Below are 25,148 nucleotides of genomic sequence, written 5' to 3' on the forward strand. Positions count from 1 at the left end.
GGAATAATATTTTAAATTCAATCAAATCGTTGTTGCTTGCAAACTGTCCTGAAAAACTTCAAAAATCTCTGTTGTCTACAAATCTTTTGAAATGAAAAATAACCTTTTCTGAAACAGACACTAAAACTTGTCATAGTTACCTCTTTTTACTATTCTGCAAAAATGTCATCATTTTCTTTAGTCCCTAATAAATGAAAACTTGGTAATCATTTTATTTAAATGTAGTAACATATTTATAACTTTGATATTTTCCGACATAACTTATAAGAAATGACAGAATAAAGGTGTGAACCTCTTATTTTTCTGCTACTGCCATAGGCTTGCTCTGCAGTTCTACCAACATTGTATGACCTTCACTGTCAAAAAAAAACAATCACCAATTTTGTATATCTTAATTTTTTTAATGAAGCTTATCAGCCTGTAGATGTTTGAAAAATGCCGATGTTAGCTCCTCTATTTCTGTGCATTCCATCTTTAAAACAGGGATATCATTAACCTATGCTTTAGGATATTTAAGGATTCAAGAAATTAAAATGTATGAGGTGCTTTGAATGAAAAAGAAAAAACTTATTTTTTCCTGTATTATTACAGAATTATATAAATTGATAGATAACAAAACAACCAGGAAAACAATCTCTGAAGATTAGCATAACATTTTTAGTTCTTAAAATACTGCTTCAGCTTTTCATAGCTGCCATTGTTAGCAGATCTGGCTCAAGACACAGGAACAGGAATAAGGTAAGTGCTAAGGTTGGGGCTTAGGACAAACTGGATTCCGAGATCCACAATGAATGTTCTTGTTTTTACTCAGAAAAAGAACTTGCATTCAAGAAAAAGGAATTTTCCCACTATTTCTGCCAGATTTTCTTAACATTTCTCAAATCCACACAATGGTTTCCCACTGTCTCTACTTGCTACAGTAGATCTGTCTTTTAGAACAAAATTAATATAATAAAATCCACATTGTAAAACCACAGAATGCTCTCAAAAAGAGAAAATTTGTTGAATTGACCACTATTTACATACAAATAATACTGTTTCCCAAACAGAGGTTCATATTCTCATGCTATGGTTGAAACATATAAGTTTAATAATCAGTACAATATTTAGCTAGTGCATGTATATTTGCATGAGAGGATGACAGTTTGACAGCTTTGTTTCACTATTTCAGTGAAGGGTAGAATGCATTTTCACAGTAAAGAAGGCTGCTGAGACACTCAGGAACAAAGTTTTCTGGGTCTTTTCCTTAAAATAGTGGATAAATGACAGTAACTACAAAGGTTTCACTTCTAATATATTTAAATCTATTTTCTAATGGTTTTGAGTTATTCCTTTTTATCCTCAAATAGTATAGCACTGAAGAAATAACAGCTGATATGTAAATTCATTTCTTAGCAGTATGTAAAACTACAGAAAAATAACTAAAAAAAGGTAAATATCATTAAATAGATACTGTACAAATGTAATAAATAACTTTTATTATTATTAAGTAATTAATAATTATATCTCTTAGTAGCTAATGTATAATAAATAAATAGTACTTTTGTTTGGCATGTGTAATTTTTCATGTAAAAATACTTCAATTTTTGTATGAGAATGGATCGTGATTAGGTACTGCCCAGGAATCAGAGCAGTAAAAGCCAGCAATATCAAACAGGATGTAATTACTTTTGCATAGCCCATATTCAGTGTGTGAAAGATGATTTCCTTTAAAGAGCAAAGCTGTTCACTTGGACTCTTCAAGGTGCAGATAAGAAGTTAGCTGGGTCTTACTTCCTGTATGCAAAGAATGTGTCAGTTGCCATGCATGGAACCAGAGGTGCTACTGTCACAGGAATAGAATAAATTTTAAACAGATTTTCTTTAAAGATGTGATGCGATGGATATTGTTCTGAAAAGAGCCAAACAGGATGCAGTATTTAACTCTGCACCGAGGCACTTATTTCTTGTGTTGCTACAGCTTTGATTTTTTAAGGAGTAGTAGAAACTAGCAATTTTGCCTTCAATTTAACTAGATTATCAGAGAAGATACACAAACACTGCCTCCCTTGTGGGTATCTCACTTTCATTCTTCCCTTGTTGTTATCTCAACTTGAGCTAAGGCGTTTTGACAGAAAATCTGTTTGTTCTTTGTGCGCAAGGACGTTACACACAAACACAGACTTGCTAACCAGTAGAGCTCAGGGGAAATGAATACAAAGCTCCCTCGAGGTTCTAAAAGCATTGCTAATTCCAACTTTCAACACATGCTAGCTTACTTTCTCCCAGAGTTGCTCCTTCTTGGGAAAATAATAATTAAAAAAGCCCAACAAAACAAAGAAAGCAAATAAATTCTTTATGACAGGGGCACATTTAGACAAAAAGCTCTATTAATACCTAGAAATAGTAATCACAAAAATCGTAAAATAAATTATGTAGATTTTTATAAAACCGTGATGTGAATTTTTACAAAACTGCAATGTGAATTTTAAAACTGTGATGTGAGAGGATAGAAAACCAGAGGAAGAAGAAAGAAAATCTTGCTAAGAATTCAACTTACAATAATGCAGGCAAAAAAAAGTGACACATCTGGGAGTAAATCAGTACAAGAAAATGATAACTACATACATAGAATATGTGTGGGATTCAGGAAAGGTCTATAAGTGAAATGGAGAGAAGGCAATTAATAGGAAATGTACAGAAAGTGTAACTTATTCAGAGACAGACATGGTTAGAAAGTCATAAAGATGGGATGAGGTCAGTGAAAGTAGGGAAATATCTTGTGAAATATCTATGAAAGGCAAATGAAGACCACCAACACAAAGCACAGCAGCGATAAAAAGAGCAAAAGACAGAACAAGCAGACACAGAATCTCAAAATCTGCTGAGCTTGGCCTGTTGCTCACATCCTATGTGGATAATGAGTTAGATTGCCTTGCATTGCTGTCAGCATTTCCGAATTTCATCAGTGCCGAACAGGGACACCCTGGCAATTTTATGATCTGAGGAGCAAATAATGAAAACCATTTGATATATGAGAGCATCTGCCTCATATATTTAGGCATCCTTCTAGATGATAGTTATTTACCGGGAAGAATATGAAACAAGAAAAAAGTAATTATGCGTAATTTCTAATAATTGCTGGTACAGACATTTGTTCCTCTGTAGCATTTATCGTCATGTTGTTGCAGTTCAGTCAAGACGGGTAACTTTCTGCTGCTCCTGCACATGTTTATGAGGTAGGGCAATTTACAATGTTAAGCTAGCGCTCTTTGATGTGGAATCTCCTTGAATTTGGCATTAGTTAATACAGAGAATGCAGATTACCACACTATGTAGTTCAGTAACTTGATCACACAGTTTAGCCCTGAAGATTTGTTCAAGGTCAGATCTTATATTTCTTGAGTCATCCTCAGCAATTTCAACTAGAAGAACTAAAAGCACCTGAATACCTTTCCTAATAAGTCCTTTTATGGAAACATTTTGCAATTCTGAGAAGTTAGAATGAAAGGGAGTGATGATTTTCTCCCAGACAGCTGGCACTCCATCACTCAGAGGAATCCAGCAGTCCTCTAATATTTCCTACAGGACCATGATACTTTCCAAGTGATAGCTTTTTAAGAGATTACCTGCAGTCAAGGTAACAAAAAAATGTACGTGCTAAAATAATTTCTTCCCTAAATCGAATGATCACTTAAGGGGCATAATAAAATACAGACTTTTTTTTTTTTTTTTTTTTTTTTTCCTCATGGAAACTTATTTTTATTTGTTTTGTCAAATGGGAGAGATTTCAGTACAGTACTAGAGGTAATTATGTCTCTAGGGATCCTTTTTCTTCTCATTGCCTGGTCTGTCACTACAATTGGTGTCTCTGTGCTGCCTTTCATGATAGCACATTTAGACTAGTGGGGAATATATCACATTGTTAAAGCTTCAGGAAACTATCCCAGTCCTCCATGTCAGACTCTGTTCACTTATTGCTTAATGAAGGTACAAATAACAGGCCGTGTTTTTCTCTGGGCTATACAAAAAATTGTCCACTAGTACTGTAATTCCCTAACTCATTTCCATCAAGTTATTCCTATCCATAATAAGACATAGTGGCAAGAATTTGCATTTTCTTTCCAAGCTTTGGTTTTGATAATAAGCAGGATTCTGTTTTGGACTTGTTTCAGACCATCTTTATTTGAGTAGCTACAAAAATTCCTCACCCACTCTCATTAAAATGTTTTCATATATTTTAATTACCTTGGTATATCAGAATAGAGTCATTAGCCAGTGAGAGATATCCTAGAGTCAAATATGCTGAATCCCAAATACGAACTTTAATCTACCTACAATGTTTTGTTTTGTTTTTTAACAAACTGCTAAATGTTTTAGATAAAATCATCTCACTCAACATGGTTTAGCTATTATTTTTCCTGTCACTTATAAATGAAAGGGATATAGTTCCTGAGTGCTGGAACCTAGGATCATATTCAAATACAGTTATTTGTTACAGGATATCTGTCATCCTATTATTCCCCAGTGACAATAAGATCACCTTGCAACAGTATTACTTAGTTCTCTTCACCGCCGTAAGCAGCGCAACACAGGTGAAACAGTGTTAATCTCCAGTAATAACATTGATTTTACCAAATACAAAAATGGTAGAGAGAAAACCCAAATAAAGTCATTACTGCTTAAAACAAATAAGGGCATAATGGCACTAGAACCCTGTGGCAGTGCATCACTACTTGCTATAATAGAGGCAATAAAACTTAGTGGCCCAGGATCTTTATTTTCTTCTTTTTCTTTTTTAGAGCCCTAAAGCCAAATCTTTATGTTTGGGACTATTTCTAGCCAGAGTCTTGCTGATAGAAACCTTTTAAAGTGAGACTTGCTAGTGTCTAAAGTGTTTCTTTGGCACGGAATGTGCCAATGTGGCACAACTCCAAACTCATTCAATTCTCTCTCAGGAGTTTTGTAAGATGGATGCATCTACCAATTTACAGATGTTAGCAAAGAAATAGCCAAGGAACTAATTCTCATAGGTACAATAGTTTCTTTCATTTTTGAGGAACTAGGGGAGCTATGATATTGAACACTCTTGTTCATGTGCCAAAAATATTTGGAATAACTGATTATGCTCAATCTAAAAGTTCAGCCAAAAAGAATCAATAAAATATCACTTTGCATCTGCACACACCAATAAATATGGTGTTAAACATTTAACATGAGACCATGTTCCAAATGGTCTACAGAAGAATTTTTCCTATAATACCTCTAAATATTAAACGTTATTTGAAACACTTTGTACCTACCATGATGAAGACAGACCTTGTGTTTGGATCATTACTTGGCTATTTATAATGACAGAAAGGATAGGACACAGGTATTTCCCATACTTTGATAAAAGTACAAGAATATATCTACTTAAGAGGAGTAAGGAAAATTTTTGGAGAGTTGAACTCTAATACGATTTTTGATTATTGAATAATATTAAGATAATAGAAGTAAAAAAATATTAATGAAGTAATACTGAGCTATGTTTAGAAACACAGAACCTGAAGAAAGGCAGGGAAGAAAGCAAATTAGTTACAGTTAATGTTTATTACAATGTATACTAAAAACACAAGTTATTTAATTTGCAGAAAATTAATGCTGCATTCTCCCATTTCAAAAGTGAGGCACATAAACTGCAACAAGAACAAGGTTGGCCACTTCTTCCACATAACTAGTGATAGGACAAGAGGTAATGGCCTTAAGTTGCACCAGAGGAATTTCAGGTTGGAAAAATGTAATGAGGAAAAATTTCTTCCCAGAATGAGTGGTTATGCATTGGAACAGGTTCCCAGGGAAATGGTGGAGTCTGTGTTCCTGCAGGTCTTCAAGCAAGAGGTAGATGTGGCATTGAGGTTACCACTTGTTATTAGGTATGGTGGGGATAAGTTGACTAAATTATCTTAGTGGTATTTTCCAGTCTTAATGATTCTATGATTCTGTGACAGAGGGAACACACTGAGCACTCCATGCTGTTTGTTCTTTGAGAGAAAACACTGTAGAACATTTCAAGTGGTTGTCCCTTCAGCTCTTTATAACACTGTTCTTAATGGATCTGACCACATAAAGCACTGATGATCGGTGCTGAAACCTTCAATATACCAGGATTTTACTGTGATGGGGACTTAAGCACAGTTATTTTCTTTTAATGTCACTCTGTTTGCAAGGCATGAGAGCTACAGCTTTGACCACTTTGGCCAAAGAGGAATTTCCAGAAGGTCATATGCAAATACCATGGGCATGCAGAGTTGTCTAGAGAAACTCACCATGCTATGTACATCCACTAATGAGTAATTGACATATGCTAATTATATCCAAGGACTCATCAACACTAATCACAAAACTGGCAGGTTGTCATGTCCACTTTGGGAACAGCCTGGCACAGCAGCAAACCCTGGGACAGACTAAAGCACCAGGGATGAGATATGGGACAGGGATTTGTTAAAAAAATAATACAGCCAGAAATCCTAACTAAGATTACATTCCTGGTCTTTAGCTAGACATGCACGCAGAAACAAGTAGTGAAATAAGTTTCTTGTGGTAAACTGAATATGCAGTAGTAACATCAAAAATAATTGCATGAAAAATATGCCATAAAACATTCACTGAGCTTCCACCAATATCCTGTATGTGGTACTCCCTCTCATTTTCATTAACTTCCTTCTTTTACATAAGCCAGGAGTAAGTGAAGTAGGCAGCTTTTACCTCGTCTCTCAGTTGTAAACAGAAGCAATTCCATTTTGGATGAAACCCTCAATTTGCCTGGCATCTCTGAGACCAGTCTTGACGAGTTATATGATGATATCATTCTGATGATGCTTCCAGCTGTTGGAAAACATACTGCTATGATCTGTCTTTAGCCAGCTTGCTAAAACCAATTGCAGTGAGTTTTCAAGTAAGTAGCAGCTTCATAAGGACTTGGGATTCCTCAAAACATTTTTGTAGAATTTTCTTTCATTAAGGAAGAAACTCCTTTCAATTACTCAAGTAAGTGGGTAGAAAATGTACTAATGAACAGAAGTGCAAAAAAAAACCCAACAAAAACAAAAACAAAAAAACCAAAAAAACAAAGCAAAAAAGAGTGGCCTGCAAAATGAAATCATGGCAGAGAAACACAAAGATTAAATGATGCAGAAAAAAGAGGAATTCATACAAAAGGATGAAAAAGAACCAGAAAGCAGGAGTTATAGTTTGTAATTAGACACTTAGAGAGACTGCAGGCATATTTTCCAAGAATTATATTTTTTCCAAAACTCTGTTGGGTGGAATGACTATCCATTTTTTGATGTTTTATTAAATGAATACTTCTACTTCTGATTAACAGCAAACAGTTTCATTAAGTTCTCTTAGCTGAATATTTACCATGGGTCCTATGTGGAACCACTGATACTGTACTAAATAATATGTTTTATGCTGGTTTTAGCGATGATTTTGCTTAAAATAAAATGGTGTAATGTCATACAAAGTATATGAATGACAAGAATTGGCCATTTTGAGCATGTGCCATTTTTTATTCTTTGCAAGTATTTCTTCAAATTGGCTTTCTGCATAGCATGAGATGCCACTAATTGACAAGAGATGCTCTTTGACAAGTCCACCAGCAGAAGGAAAACACAAATAATTCAAAACAAATTTGGAACAGTAGAATCTAAAAGCATGAAATCCATCTTCTCTAATGCATAAGCTTTTTAAATTCAGAGTACTTGCTGTGTTCCCAGAAAACTTGGGGCATTGTTAGAAAGCTCTGAAAAAAAAGCAATCTGCCTTTGCTGCAGAAAAAAAACAACCAACCAACCAACCAACCAAACAAAAAAAAACACCAAAAAACCACTAACAAGATACTTTTACACTTGAGCTTACTTGTCTATGTTCAATATTTCATTAGTTGGGTTTCTACTGTTTTACACTGCTTTAGCAATATTTTTATGAGAACTTTATAACATCCATGGAACTGCTCTGTATACTGTACTGCATCAATTCCTCCTGTTCATGATTCTGTATGCCAAGTTTAAAAAAATCCATGAGCAATAGATGCAAGGTCTAGTGGATTCATTAAACATTTGTATATATAGCTGTCCAAAAAGATAACACCATAGGTGGCAGAATGCAAAGGGTACAAGACTCTTCTGGGAAAAATCAAGTATAATGGGTACTTCTGGTTTCTTATGTGACCAGTCCTTCCTTAGATATTTATGCATAATAGATTGAGCAAGTTTAGGGTTATGTCAAGTATGCCATAAAACCCATTTTGAGTATCCCAGTCAACATCCAAGTTTTTTTAAGTATTTCCCTATTTTCTCACTCAGGAGCATTCATATTATAGACATCCTTTATATCTCAGAGCATTATTCTCAAGACAAATGCTAATATACATTTCTATTTCTGTGTATTACTATTTCTGCTCTAATTTCTCTGATGGCCCTTTTTACCAGCTATTTGACACTACTTTCACATGCACTGAACACTTTTTTTCTTGGCTGCCCTCCATTTCATCTGCACTTCTAAGGCTGAGAGCTAATCATGCTCATTTTTCTTTTTCTTTTTTTCTCTTGGAGAGAGAAATCAGTGTAACACAGCTTAAGCAAGCCTAATATAAAAGACAAACTACCTGTGAAATAAAGAAATTAAGATGGTCAGCATTTGCCAGTGACAAGCACTTATCCCAACCAAACTCTTTTTGCTACTTTTTGCTCAGGTCTTCCACAGTTTTTGAAAAGATGTTATTCCTAAAACTCTAAACATATTCCAAAAGCTGTTACAGTGCTTCATAAAAAAAAAAAAAAACAACGAACATTTACCCTTATTAAAAAACTCCCTCCCTGTTTCTGTTCTACCAGCTCAAGTATGTCATGAGCATATCCTCATCCTCTCATTCCATACACTTAGCCCATTCTGTTCTCCCATACAAAACCTTCCTACTGATTTTCATCAATCTCTTGAAGTTCTGCTAGTCTTAGCTGGCTACTCCACTTGCTGTCCAATGTGCGTGCAAAACACCTTTGGCACACTTATGCCATGGTTCACTACAGACCACTGCTGGTTTGGATCGCTGCTCTCACCCTTTATTCTCTGGCTTTTTATTCTCTGGTGGCAGTGTCAGTTCTCTGAGATAAGTAAGCTACCAGAAAGACAGATCATCTGACCTGTTTTCATTAAATAAAGCTTAGGCACTCTCAATCATCATATGAAAGAACATTGAGGCTTTCTACTGAATCATCATCTAAACTGCCCTTCAATTCTTTCTCTGACAGTAAATGATAGTTAAGGTCAGAGGATTTCAGTTTTTTCTTTTTTTTTTTTCTTTTCTTTTTGAGTTTTAAAAATTCTGCATATTATTAAATGTACTTTTATTTAGTTTGTAAGTCAACTTCCATGATTTTTCAAGTATAATAGCACACAGCTAAGGAAATAAAGGTCTCTTCTGCTATTCCCAAGACACTGCTGTTTTCAAAATCAGGTATCATTTAAAATATTTTGAAGGAGGAATACTTTCCAAGTTGGACAGAGAATTAATATATATATAAACATACATCCATCTTTAAAATGTAATATGCATTGTTGCACTGACTCAAGAAAGCCATTTGAGAGCAATGTTATATTTGACTTTTTGGCCACTGACAGGATAATCAAGTAGATGAGGCAGCTTGGTGAGTTATAGCACTGTACTGAATTTTCTTCCAAAAAGTCAGGAAGATCAAATGATGTCTGGAACTGCTGAAACTGAGGGATTCCATTAGATTCTGCCTTTCTTTCCCCTCTCTCTAATAAGACGGAAGCTTTTTAGAGAATGTGTGACAAGTGACTACTCATAGTGGAAATAAATCACACACCATCGTGCTATTACTCAGAGCACAGAATTATTAATAGTGCAATAATAGCAATAACTTACAGTGATAGTGAAGAAGTACTATTAGGAGGGACACAGTATCTAATAGCATTTCCACTAAGAGGGACTAAGGGACAAAATTTCCTTTGGTACTTTATTTATAAGAGGAAGATTAAAGGAGCCCTTGCGACCAGTCAAGCCCACCTCAAGAATAGCCTTGCTTTTCTAGAATGCTACTGAGCAGACACTGTGTGTAAAGTGCTCTCCATCTCCTTTATGTGACAGTATTTTAAGTGTTCTTTAGTTAATTTAAATTAGAACGAGAGGACACTTAGCTGCAGTGAAAGACTTGAGGGGGGCAGAATGTATGATAATTCTGGGAGAGCTGTGACATGGTTTTCAATTATCAGCTCCTTTTTCTCCTTAGCATAAAGCTTTGCGAAAACATTAACTGGATTTAGCAGACATACTTGTACTCCACCAGAGCACTATCTTAAAAATAAAAGAAATTATCCACAAATGTTCAATTAGATAATTCATCCAGGCATTCCTAATTACATATATACAGCCATTTGCCAGAGAATTTACAGTGGGGAAGAATGCATATCATAGAATTGTGGTATCACAGAATCGTAGGGGTTGGAAGAGACCTCCAGACATCATTGAGTCCGACCCCATATTGCATTATTTTATAAGTATCATATGTCTCTAAAAATATTTTTTTTTTCTATTTGAATTTGTCTTGGTAGCAAATGCTTGCAAAATGCAACTTGGATTTCAATAAGAATTCAGACGCTGAGAAGAGATGAAAAACCTGTATCAGTTTTTTTAAAGTCATTAACCAATCCTAAGTGTTCTCTGCTTTGTATAAATATATAATTTAAAAAATTTTGCACAAAAAAAAGCAAATAAAAGCTAATTCCCCATCAATTTACTTTTAATATTACCATCATGATTTTTTTTTTAATTATAGCCTCTTAGAGTGGAAAAGACTTTGTTTTTCTAATTGATGACATTAATTAATGGAATTAATCATTAATTAATGAAATTAATGGAAATGCAGAAACAATAATTTAATGAAACTGATCATTACTTTAATGATCATTGACTGATTTTTTAAATGAGACTTGAAATAAATACAGCAATAGAAAATAACTAGTCAGTAACCTCCACAAATGCATATTACGAGACAGTTCCCAGTGCAGATATTACACACGTATGCAAATGTATGTATGCAATATGAATGCACATAAAGCTCTGTTGATAACAGAATTCAACTCATTGAAAAACCAGATTTCAATGACAGATGAAATGAACACACAAGGAAATTTCTGCTGTCACACTCTTTCTGTATCCAGAACAAAGAGGTACTTCTGGAACTGCTGCACTTTTGTGAAAGACAAAGCCACTCCAATATCCCCTTTTCGAAGCAAATAAGCCAGTGGGCGTCCTGCAGAAGTGCTACAACGTAGTAAACAGTAAGATGCCAATATGTATTTTACCAGTTAACATCTTATTTGTGAGAACAATGAATTAACGCCATCAAAAAGAACAGGGGGAACCAGGCAGAAAATAGCAAACCTTCCAAGACTACCCTCTAAAGCAGGTTTCTCAGCTCTTGAGTAGAAGTCCTGCTACACAAATCTTGATTCTACCAAGATCAAATCCGAAGACTGAGGGTAACATTAAAAAAATTTAGTACAGTTTTTCATGTGACACACAAGAGACAATTGTTCAGACATCCAAATGACCCTTAAAACAAATCTATGTGCCACCTGAAGCCCAGGAACCACAGTTCCTCACAACAGATGAAGCCCACAACTGTTTAAAAACACACCCCTCTATGCTTTTGCAGTGCTGTGTGTGTGCATGTGCAAGCAAACAGGTTCCTACATATTCATGAACAAGGCTCTTCTGTTGTGCAAATCTCGCTCTTTGCATATTGATTACTTCCCTCTATGTTTGTACAGTGCACAGCACAGAGAGGACATTTTAAATCTCCTCAGTCATGGTTCTACATTCACAACTTTGGAGATAAGGATTTACTTGTGCTTAGTATTTGTGCTGGCTACATGGTCTCTGTTCAAAGTGTGGCATTCTGAGCTTCCCTGTGTTAGTATTGAACACTCTCCTGCTGTCTATGTAGATAATTAGGTGCCTAGTTTTGGCAGTTTTAATCAGCTTCTGCAAATTGGTTTAGCTTGGAATGGAAATGCAACACTGTTTAAGAGCTAAAATAGAAATTCTGGTTCTTACTGTAAATGGTATCTATATGAAAATAAAAATGGTTAAGAAATGTGTTGGCATTCTGTAGAGATGTGTGCTAGAGTTTTGCTGGTTGCTTTTTTTTTTTAACTGGTGACACTTTTTTTTTTTAGAAATTGTTATATGTTTCAAATTTGTGATGCATCAGTCCTGTATTCTGAGGTAGAAAGTTGAAGGTTGTTAAAATTTCTGCAGAGAAAAAGACCTGGTGCTGGGGAATCTGCAGTTGTTCAGAACCGCTGTATGAGATTAATTTTAGCCCACTGTGGAATTCAAAGGTTAAAATGTGGAGCAGAAATAATAATTGAGTCCTAATATGATTAAGAATTTATGAATTATTGTGTCTGTTCCTTTCTACTCATATATTGCACAGCAATAACTTCATTAGTCATATTCAGCATCAGGAATACTAATGCAAAAATACATGCCTGCAGCCAAGCAATACGTGTGAAAAAGCAACAACTGGAAAATGGTAAATACATAGGTTGCTTCAAAAGTAGTGCTTCCTATTTATTTCCATGGAAACTGCAACAGATACAAAGAGCACAAAAGCATCTGATAGAGCAAATTCTCAGGTACAAAACACTATTTTTTTCAACACAGTCAACACCATTACCATGAACAAGAACCTTCATGCCACACTTGTATAAATCTGCACCAGAGGAGGTGATCCTCTGTCACCGTCACCACTGATGAAATGCACAACCCACTGCCTCACTGTACTCACACCCACTGGTTGGTCTCCATAAATGTTCAGCAAGTGTCAATGGGCTTCAGTGGATGCCATTTTTATCACATGGAGGAATTCAGTGACATACCTTTGTTTCATGTCAACAAAATTTAGCGGTTTATTGGTGGGAAGATTCAACCTCTAATGCCTTACTACAACAACCCAACACTGCTGTGGCTCAATATAATAAAATAGGAGGCATTACTCTCAGAGCAAGTCCTAATATCAAATTCTCTGGGCTCAAGTATGGATGTAAAGTCATCAGAAAGCAAAATGAGGCATACTCAAAATATTTTAAAACAATACCTACTTTGATTTTGCCACGCAAACATATTACAAAGGAGAAAGGAAATGATATGCTTCAGTTTGAGGACATAGCCCCTGTTATCTCACAATCATAAAAATAAATGTAACATGCTATCTTCTAGTATATTAAGCAAATACAATACAGTTTTTAGTGATTTCATTAATAGCTTTGTAATGTTTAGATCACCCAATGATATGGGATTTAAATTGATCAGCTGAAAAAAAGAAACCCACAGTGGGCCTGCCTGGTTGGAAAATACCACAGAAATACCTTCTGTTTTGAGTTGCACATCTTTTATGTTTGTTAGACAAACTGCAGATGACCATACATTCCACTTGGTCTAAATTCATCAGAAATTATTTAATGATGTTTTCATTCCTATAGGTTTAGTATGTATATATTTTTTCATTCACATGCTATACAATTTCTCCTGTGGACCTTATAGCTGTAGGAGTCAATGACTTTTCAATCTGTTTGCAAAGACTCAACAAAGATAACTATATTGTGTAAATACATTGTATTTTTGACATTGCTTTTTTCTCATAGAAATTAGAGCTCTTATGACAAAGTCCAATCTCTCAGGCATTCTTTATCAGTTAGGGCATGGGTTTTGTAGGCGTATGTACAAATATAGTGGTTGAATTTTTATAATAGGGACAAAAGAAAAACAGAATACTTTTGAACAGAAATTTAGAATTAAAAAGCTACTACATAATCCCTACTTCTGTTTGCCATATTTGGTTATATTGTAGAGAATTTTACTGTATGTATTTTGGTGAATCACACTCTTTCTACCATCATTAAATCATTGTGAGAGAAGACTCGGCAAAGGGAAAATGCAATGAGCCCTTTATAAATCAGTTATAACAAGCTATATAAATTTCTTTTTTTTTTTCTTTTTTTTCTTTTTTTTCTTTTTTTTTTTTCTCCCCCAGGCAAAAGAGCTCTCAGATTAGGTACAATGATCAAAACCAGAATAAAAGTCATGTAGATAAGTTAAACACACAGGTCCTTTTAAAATAGGGTTTAAATGAATCAGATTTAACGCAGAACTTATTCCAGGTCAGGAATTTGGCAGAAGGAAACTAGGAGTTGGAGTTAAGTTGCAATGGACAAAAAAAAAAAAAAAGTAGGAATGGAACTACAGTTACAATGTATTAGAATGTAACCTTGGCATTACAAAACACTAGGAACTAATTGGATCTTGTCAGTGGAGGTATTGTCTCTTATCCTAAAATTAGAGCTACATAATTAATAAACAAACAAACAAACAAGGAATATTAATATTAAATATTAAATCACATAATATAATTACTAAATATTAAATATTTCTTGGTTTTAAAGTATTTTTTGTATATATTTCATATATATATATATGTTATATATTATATTATATATATTATTTCTTTCCAGACTTTTAGATGCAGTGTGAAAACACAGATAAAAGAAAAACATATAAAGTTCACATAGTGGGTAAATAATGCTTTTTTAAAAATATTAAAAGGTGTAATAGAAAATATATAATAATAAAAAAGTGGAGGTTACTGAGAACTCACAGAGAATGCTTATGTGAAACTACAAATCTACTTACTGCATCTGCACACAAGAATTCACTCAGATTGCTTTTAATCCCAAGCAAATTTAGAAATTCCGGTATGTATTTGAACATATGATAAGCTTATTTCACAATTTAGACATTACATCAGCAATCAGGAATGGAATATTTTTCTTCAGGATGTGTGGACTTGAGCTGGTGCATTTATACCAGCAGGTTGAATCCCCAGAACAACTACTTCATGAGGTGCACGTACAAGGGACCTCTCCCCACTTAGAAGGTATTTCCCACATATGAAGGGTTAAGTGACTAATATTTTCCACATTAATACCAAGAATCACCACAGAGGACTGACAGACCAAATGAAAGACTTCAGTCAGATGTATTGCCTGAAGCAAACATTGAACTTTCTGCTTCAGATAACCCTAGCATCTGTGTATCTACTGCTTAGAAAATGAGTATGTCAGTCTTCAGTTGTATACATAGAAAAAAAAAGTATCTGAGAAAGCCTCACACAACCAATCACTCTGCCATCTTTGAGCTTAATATTTTCTTAACCAAAGAAATGGATTTCAGATCTTGGAAGTGTCAAGGAATACCACATTTCATTATTTTTTCTCTGATGAATAATAAACACAATCAGAGTAAAATAAAGAAGGAATAGTTTAATGTGGCTTAATGCCACATTATTCACACCATGTTCTTCAAATGCATGGAATAAACAAACTTGGAAATAGACGAGATCATTTGAATTTCAACATCTTGTATACAAAATAAAAGAAAGCAAATTTCAGAAAAAAAGGAGTGTGTCATAGATTCACAGCTATTTCTATTCTTCTCAAAAGTCCAGGAGCATAATTACTGCCTCCACCTTTCTCGTTAGCTGGAAACTGAAGGTATCTGACAAAGTTTGGTTTGGGCATCTACAAAAAATTACCTTACTGCAATTTCTCACTGTACATAACTTGATATCAGCATGACTTTGGCTTGTTTTTCAGATACCTCAGAGCAGCATTTAACAATGTAACAGACTGGACAAGACTGTTTCCAAATATACTTAGAAAATGCTGCTTAATGTAAATGGCAGAATTGCAGGAAAAACAAACGAACAAACAATCAAAAACAAACAAACAAAAAACATTTCAACAAGAACAAAGTGTCCAAATATGTTTACTTTTCCTCACCCCAAGATACGAAAAAAAATCTGAATTCCTAGGAATTCTCTTCTTATGGTCCTAGAAAAATTGCTCGGCCAGGAAATTTTTTTTCTTTTTTTCTTTTTTTTTCTATAAGGAAAGCTTGAACAACTTTTGCTTTTGCTTTTTCAGAGATTAAATTTTAAACATTTTTTATGGCCTTAAGATTGTTTGGTTTACACTGGAGAAATAAAATGAATATTGAAACTTTGGCACTGAAAATAGTGACTTCTCATCTGACCTGGTACCTGAGATAATTTATCTGAGCCTATTATTTCACTTTCTTTGGCATGCTTCTTAGATTGCACAAAATTAATTATTCCAGAGCATACTTGCAGTATCTTCTTCTAGACAGTAAAGTAGGCACTTCCCTAAGGAACATGTTTTCCATTTCAGGGCCTTAAAATCAGCATCAGTCACACATTAACACCCATGTGGAGAAGTAATTCCACAGATTCCCAGAAAAATGAGCATGTTTGCATAGATCAACCACATTCTTAATTACAGTATTTCCAACACATTCATTATCCAAAATAACAATAATGAGGTGCCTGAACAAATTACCTGGGTATGAACTAATGTTCAAGGAAAACTTGTTGACTTATTGATGATTCAACAGTAAAACCAGTCAAACCTATCTGAATCTAGTTTGGTGTAAAGCCTGGCTTTTGGAAAAGTATTGTAAATGTTCCAAATTATTGAATTCTCATCACTATGTTAGAGGAACAGTATCAATCAGTACAAAGCCATTGCTATGTCCAAGAGAAGTGAATTAATATTTTTTGTTTGATGGATTGATTGTATGGGAATACCTTTGTCAGTTTGTCTTAGTTTCAGCTGGGATTGAATTGTTTTCTTCAGAGTGTCTGCTATGATGCTATGTTTTGGTTTAGGAGAAAAACAATGTTGATAATACAGCATTTTTACAGTTGTGTTTATAGTTGCTGCTCAGCAGCGCTGTACAGGGCCAAAGCCATTCCCAACTAAGGGCCCAAGGAGCTGAGGGGGAACAGAATTAGGATAGCTGACTTAAACTGGCCAAAGGGGTATTTCATTCCATATAACATCAAATTGAAAAAGTGGGGGTGGGATTTCATCTATCTCTCTTCTGCTTCTCGTGGTCTAGCCAGGCAGGGGATGACAAGCAGTGCTTGTGCATCACTTATTATATACATTCATAGATACATATACATGTACATAGATACATTCATTATATACATTCATAGATACATATACATATACAATCATAACTATTTTTCTTTTCCTATTCTTTATCTTAGTCAAAAGTCTCAATCCATGAGTTCTACTTTATTCTCTTGGATTCTCTCCCCATCTAACTGGGAAGGTGGAGAGTGACCAAACGACTGTGTGGTGCTCAGCCTCCTGCTGGGTTAAACCACAACAAAGGTACTTCAAACTACGACAATCTCAGCATTCTGCACCAAACTAAGCCATATGAAACTGTGCTTTCCCCTCATCCCGAATAAGGAAGAATACAAATTTACTAAATTGGTTTGCAAGGTATATTTTCTTTTTGTGATGCAGTGAGAGTAAGAATGGGTCTAACTTCAAAGTTAGTGCAAAGATACTTATTCACAAACTCAAACTGAGTGGAAAAATCAGCAGAAAAAAAAAAAATCTGTGTTCACTCCTCCAATGATTTAGACATCTTCTCAGTTGTGTATCTATTAGATTACGTTAGACAAATGAACAGCTTAGTTTTATATATCTGAGTCCATATTAAATTTAAATGAAAGGCAATATGATTATTAAAACTAAATTTAATTGTTTGAAAGCTTCAGTTTGATCCCCTTTTTTATCACAGTATCTATTTTTTATTTTATTTTATTTTATTTTTTTGTGAATATGTCCACTTATTTTAATTTGAGGGATTCACTTTGTGAAATACAGTAATATGGATAGATAATAAATATATATTAAACTGACCTCTTAACATTCATACAAATTAACCGCATTGACATACAGCTGCTATATGGACAGTAAATAATGAGATCCTGTTTCAAAATATTTTCTTGAAAACAATTGTTTCTATTAATATTTAAGCCTTTGGCAAAAAATACAGCAACAACACATATACAACTTTTACTACGTAACATTCTCATAAAACATGGATGAGCACTTCAGTTTCGATAAGACAGCATGCATAGGTATTTACTGCATTAAGGTACTAGAAGATCAAGGAACAAAGATAAAACCATGTTCAGAAAGATAAGAAAGATGCTGAATAAAACATGAAAACCCACAAAAATAAACAGATTTTTAAAAAGAGCATTAGTATTGCCCTATATAGTTTTTAGATGTTACTGAAAATACTGATTTTTCTCTCATTCAATTTTTTACCTCCACATTTTTATCCTAATTTTATCTAGTCTTAATGCATTTCCAAATCAGACATATAAAAAAGCACTCCCAAGCAAGCAAACGGGAGGAATCAGATCAAAGACAATAAAGCGTGACAGATAAACGCAGAGCTAGCTCATAATCATAAACATAAGAAAACAATCTACTTTCATCAGGTTGCGTGGTCTATGAATGTAGGGAATGATGATTCTAGTACTCTGATACTAGTATGAAATTAAAGTACTGTAGGAGGCTTGAAAAAAGCAGAGATAAATCTCCCATTTTACCTGAATGTATACAGCTACTATATATACTCTGTTAGGAGTGATGTACAATAGAAATAGAGCAATACAGAAAGTAACAATTCTGCAAAAAGAGAGATTTCAGTATGATATAAAATGATGTTTTTTTCGTAATGAAAACACTGCAGAGAAAGCATGCCCACTTTCTGAGAGATAAATAACAAATCTACTTCAAGTGATTAATTTGAATTAGTTTTTGTACCTTAATTTTTAGTTAATGACAATTCTCATTTTCAAGTAGAGTTTCCTCCAGAATCAATTAAAAAGAGTGCATCTTCTCAAGAGAGATATATTATATTTTACTTTCTCATAACCACTGTGTTTCCTTGGTTTCACAGAATTGTAGGGGTTGGAAGGGACCTCCAGAGATCATCGTGTCCAACCCCCATATGATATGATATGAGATAAACAAACACATCAATCACAACCCTTTCAGTGCAAAAGTTACCCTTTCTTCCTTAACAGAATGCATACTTGGAAATATAAATTACATTAAAGAGTCAGATAAATGGGTAAGAAAGAATAGGGTAAAGCTAAATCCTTTATTTTCCTTATTTTTCCTTCTCCTTATGAGTATGGTATGTTTTAGGCATTGTTTTTGGCACTTCATTCACCTTCTGGTGTTGAACAGCATGCCACTTGAGACAGTTTAAGGCCTGAGTGAAGGAATAATATAGCAAATTACTCTTGCTAAAATGATATACTTGAATGAGCCCCATGGCTAAATCATCATAATTGAACTGAAGTATGGTTCAGTCTTTGCCGATTTTTGGAAAAACAGTATAAATAAAAAAAGGAATTATGTCTTCATGATTGATAATGGTGAATTTACTGCAGAAAAGTAGCAGGGCACTAAAATTCTCTGGTAATCAATCTGGATAAACAAACTTACGAGTTGAGTAATAAATCATCAATAAGAAACAGTGGAGGAATTTTGCTTTCTACCTCGTTAGGCTGTAAGTTCTAATTCATCTGTCTTTTTGTTTGTGATCATGAACTGCACTTTTGAAAACATTTGATATTTGTGAACATTATGATATTTAATAATTACACACTGAAATGTGTATAAAGTTTTTAACAAGGCAGTGCTAAACAAACAGTATAGAAACAGTTGTGATTCCATAGGTTGCCCCAGCTAATTCAAGCTTCAGTATAGAACAAACTTTAAAAAGTCTAGAACCTCAAAAAGAAAGACTAATCATCAAGGATAGAAATAAACCCAGAATGTATCAAAAAGAAAAGGTAGTGAACCTAATAACTGAAAATGAAGGCTTGAAATGCATTAAAAAAAGATAGGAAAGGGAAGCAAAACAGAGCTGCATGGATATTTAAAACTGATCTGAGAATAGAAATGACAGTGAGGATTAAAGAAATGCAGACAGGAAAATAGAGCTAGCCTTTTTATGGGCTCACAATGTTCTCTGTACTCTTGCTTGCAATTATACACCAGGGTGGCAATCAGTCATCAGGAACATCCAAAAAACGGTATCTACTGTGATGAAAGATATTTCCCTGTATGATGAGCTTTTTCCACAATCCAGAAGTCATTTCTTTTACACCAACAGAATTCAAATATATATCACACTAGAGTATAAGCATAGTGAGACCTATAAAACTTAAGGATGACAGTTCAATGGCAGTTAAATAAAAATCAGAGGAAGGGGATGTGACAAGCAGGAAAGTTTAAGCTCATTTTAAATATGAGATATATTAATGTTTATTTCAAACACTGGTCTGAATATATTGGAGTAATATTCAACAAATGGAAGTCTATGGAGAAGCCATGTACTCTGTCTTCCTTACTCTAAGGTGAGAGGCAAATCTAACTCAGACTGAATCTCAAAAATAATTTACCTCTTCTTGCTGTTTCCCCTTAGCTCTTACCTTCCAGATTCAAACGTGAACCATGTTGAGTCCCGTCCATATCTCCTCAAAGAACTCAGAGGCCACATGACCAGCTTGACCTTGGCATTGTGGATGTCCCAGAGATAGATGTTTTCATGTGTGATCTGCATTGTACATTCCCCATAGATATCTAAATTTGGTGTAGGCATAAGATATACATTGAATCGCTCTGAAAAACAAAAGCAGAATAAGGCATAGCCACTTTATAATTTCTTCTTTTTTTTTTTTTTTTTTCAATAAAATAAAGTCTAGCTACTGAAGTTTTAGAAATGAAGGTCAAATTTCTAGCCTGTGAACAGTGATGAGGATTCTCTGATGCCCAAGAAGCACTGTCACGTGCATGAGAAGGATAAGAGGGGAATCATCATTTCATTTTTAGTATAACTATTACAACACACTGAAACATCTTTCACAGATGATCATCATATACCCCCAGCAACATAGCTGTAATCGTTATCCAAGGTTCATGTAAGGTCCAACAAATCAAAATTTGCTATTACCTAGAATAGAGACTCTATGAAAGAACAGAACTACAGACTGAAGCCTGTTAATGACTACTTTCTTTGTGTTTAGTTTCTGTTTATTTGCCAAATTCAATACAATTCATAGTATTCTTAATAATTTGTCGCTTTCTTGAAAAATCTTGATTACATTATTATGGCATTGATGCCAATTGCTATCAGCTGCCCTTCTACTTTGCAGTGCACTCATTGCAATAAAAAGTCAAGAAGTCAAGAGCATGAACAATTTTCTAAAGTGCCTGAATTGCATGTGAATTAATAAGCAAATGAACAACTATCATAACAGGAAAAAGAAAAAAAAAAAAAAAAAAAAAAAAAAAAAAGGGTAAACCACAATAATAGCAAGAGAATTTTAAATAAAAATCTAATTTGTTTTGAAGAAAGCTAATATTTCTATGGTTTAGCCCTACAAAGAGATGAAAGCAGTTAAATTTCAGGTTGTACATTTACAAGTGCTGGAGTGTTTTTTAACTCTAAAGACGCCAAAATCTTAGGGCTCAGTAGCATAGAATGGGAGAGAGCAGATTTTTCACAACTTCTTCTAGCAATGTCCTTTCATCTTTGAAACAGGTTAGAAATGCGGAATGTCAGTGGTGTTACACTGAAAGATGTTGACGAAAAAAGTAAAAGCATTAAATCTTGTACAAATAGGACTAGAAAAATGAACTTTAAAGGGACACCTGTTAGAAAATCTCTCTCTTGCTACTTAATAAATGAATGGCAGTTTGTTTACAGAATATTTTTCAATTCACTATCTACATAGAATTGTCTTGTGTTTAATTTTTAAGAGTACGATGGAATTTAAAGTAATCAAAATAGGTATAAAGTGAAAAAATTACAAAAGGCAAAATCAGATGCTGCTTCCAGTTTGTCAATACCTCCAAAATTATTTCTCCATTTTTACAGTGTTTGCTATATGTACTTTTCTGTGAAATCAGTGAAAATGCACCAAATAGTTGAGATAATATAAAATATATTGAAGGTGAATGAGTATGGGCATATCAATAAAGCTACAAAAGTTTGGCTGAAAAATTAATAGAACTGCTGACTGGGCACTTAGATTTGCTGTCCTGCATTGCTATAAGCAAACAGGCCATTCTCAGTGTAATTGTGTTCCAGTTAATTTAATTTTCTCCCATCGATGACTCCCATATTGATTCGTTCCATCTCATAGCCATTCACCCTCTTCTTCCAGATTCACGTTCCCATTAATCACATTAATGGGTCTTAGCCCTATAAGTCGTATTTTATGAATAAGGTATCAAGTGAAAAATTTCTAATGTTTTGCACAAGTCTTCTGATACAAAGTAAAAACACATTAGTACATGCTGTTGAAATTGCTACAAAGAACTTTCCCTAACTCTCAGAAGAAGGTATTGAGCATGGGTTGAATCTAACATCTTCTGAATGAAAAACCCTCACACAGAATTGAGAGCCAGTGACTGCAATGGGAAGGGAATGGTGGAAAATCAGATCACTCAATTTATTATGAAATTATGTATTTGCCCTTTTTCAGCATTTAAATGCTGCTGTGGTACACCACACAAAATTGTCTACGAGATATAGAAATGTGCTTTTGTCATATATTAGACTCCAGTTTTGCACTACCACACTGTTGCTTCCTGTTCCTTCTCTGTTTGAAAGATAGGTATGACTGGTGTATCAGCTGATTCACTCCACCTTTCCTTTACATCAACTGAAATCACACAGCGCGTGGGCGAGAATGGCACTATTATATGAGGTGAAATCTTTCCCTTAACATCACTGATAGAATGCCTGAGACAGAAGAGAAAATGGAAAGGTACAATTACTTTCTGAAGTAGACATTATACAATTGTGTTGAAGACATCGAATATTTCAAGCTCCTTTAGAAGCCACCAGAACTCTCACAAAATGCTGTACTGCTCTGAAGTGTAAGAGGATATTGCACGAAGGGTATTGAGGACATATAATATCCTCAAACTGTCAAGAGACATTTGTTGACTTTGCAGTGGAGGTCAGTGTCTGAGGTGAGGTGTCATGGATTAAAGAAAGTCTGGTTGATTGAACTGAACATCAGCTTCAGGGCAAAATGTAGGACCATTGGTACTTAAACTGGCAAGAAAAGAATGTGTACAAGAGTACTTTTGAAACTAAAACTTAGTAATACTTTCATGTAGCAGAAAAATGAAGACATCAGATGGTGCGAATAGTATTAAATGATTTCTGTAATTAAAATGTAGAGTCTATTTTATCCATTTGAACAGGTTTCCAGATAATGGCAATTATATCATTCTGGATGTAGAGAGAAGCTTTTCCTTTAAACTCGTATCAGCACGAACATTCAAAGGCTATATTTGGAATGTCTGGACTCAGTCCCACATGAATTCAGTTTTCAGATTTTCTGATTCACATGAAATAAGATATTTAGCCTCTCTGTGGATCAGTCATCATCTATGTATCATTGGGATGAGATGATAACAGTCCATTGACTAGTAAGACTAAGTAAACAAAAGTTAATGAATGCTTTAGAAAACAGGGAGGTGGAAGATTATGCTATCCTTCGGGACAAGGCAAGACTGAGGCTGAGCAAGCACAGTTTATCAGCATCGACAGTATAATCCTTCTCCCATTAAAATACGTAAGGTTCAGGGAGTAGGGAAGACAGTATGAGCGAAAATGCTGACATTTTGCCATACTTATTTTAATGTTTTGACTGCAAACCCTAATGACCTTGTTCTAATCATTTTATCACTGGATTCCTTTGCCTAAATCATCTCAGTTAGAAAGCTCGGCAGATAACATTGAAATCCTGTAACACACAGGCCCCATTTCATTTCAACTTTAACATGAGGGAAGAGGTGCTTATGGAAGGAGGCAGTCAGATTGGTGTAATCCAAACAAGAGGAGGCTTTGAAAACAAACATTCAATTGGGCTGAGGTGAATGGGGTGAGGTTCAACAAGGCCAAGTGTTGGGTCCTGCACTTTGGGCACAAGAACTCCATGCAGTGTTATAGGCTTGGGGATGAGTGGCTGGATGAGTGTGAGGAAGAAAAGGACCTGAGGGTGTTGGTTGATGCTCGGCTGAACATGAGCCAACAGTGTGCTCAGGTGGCCAAGAGGGCCAATGGCATCCTGGCCTGCATTAGAAATAGTGTGGCCAGCAGGAGCAGGGAGGTGATCAGCCCTGTGTACTCAGCACTGGTGAGACACCACTCTGCATGTACCTTCTCTTTCCCTGTCAGTAGCTTTAGAAACTTAAGCAATATGAAAGGCATGTGTAAGAATCATGGCATAAAAGATTACTTGTAGTCATTGTTATTAGAGTTCAGCTGAGTCCAAACTTTCTTTTCCGGAGTTGTTACTGCATATTATTATTTGTCCTATCATTGTACATACAGCTGCACTCCTACTAAGTTCATTATTTAAGTGAGATCATGTAGTCTTCACTGCATTTGATTTAATTCTATATTATCATTCTTAATAAAATAATCTAAATAGATATTCACAAACAGTAAGAAACTACATTTGCTGTGGGAAAAAAAAAAAAAAATTAAACAGGATCAAGGTTGCTGTTTTAGGGATGAGGAACACAGAAAAATCCCATGAATTAGCAGGAAACAAATAGGTATAATAAAAAGCCTCAGAAAACAGGGAGGTGAGAGATGATGTTATCCTGCAAGACTGAGGCTGAGTAGTCACAATCAGCATCAGCATTACAATCCTCCTCTCTCTAGAATAAGTAAAGTTCAGGGATGTAAAATTGTTGGATAGTGAAAGAAGCTTCACTTAGATCTCAATTTCATTAGAAAATTGGTATCGTTGCAAACTAACCAGCCATTGGTTTTGAGCCATGGATATAAAAATAAAACAACATAAGGGTCATTTTATGCAGTGCAGTTTACACGGTCATGCTTGTGGTAATATGTGAAGGAATAACAGAGCTGAAACAGTGAGAAGCTCTTTGATACTGATGTGTTTTGCACAAGTATCACTTAGAATTCTTCTCTGTTCTTTCCACAGTAATATCTAGAATTGTCTCCTCTAAGCAGTGGATATCTATAATCTGGCTTTTGTAACTTCCATCACCACAGAACTGTTTGGTGCTAGAGGGTCAAGCAACGATGCAGTCCTGCAGTCCCAGTAAAAGAGATCTCACTGGTACCTACTGAACAACCT

General features: G+C 34.8%; 1 protein-coding gene across 1 annotated transcript in view; it reads right to left on the minus strand.

The window, feature by feature from the left end:
* DOK6 (docking protein 6) overlaps nucleotides 1-25,148 on the minus strand; it is a 235,163-nt gene that overhangs the window by 64,971 nt on the left and 145,044 nt on the right. The window contains exon 5 of the mRNA XM_052704711.1: nucleotides 20,448-20,637. Within this exon, the coding sequence (XP_052560671.1) occupies nucleotides 20,448-20,637 (190 nt within the window). The remainder of the gene's footprint in view (nucleotides 1-20,447; nucleotides 20,638-25,148) is intronic.

Source organism: Tympanuchus pallidicinctus, unplaced genomic scaffold (assembly GCF_026119805.1).
Source record: "Tympanuchus pallidicinctus isolate F22 unplaced genomic scaffold, pur_lepc_1.0 scaffold5, whole genome shotgun sequence".
Lineage (NCBI taxonomy): Eukaryota > Metazoa > Chordata > Aves > Galliformes > Phasianidae > Tympanuchus > Tympanuchus pallidicinctus.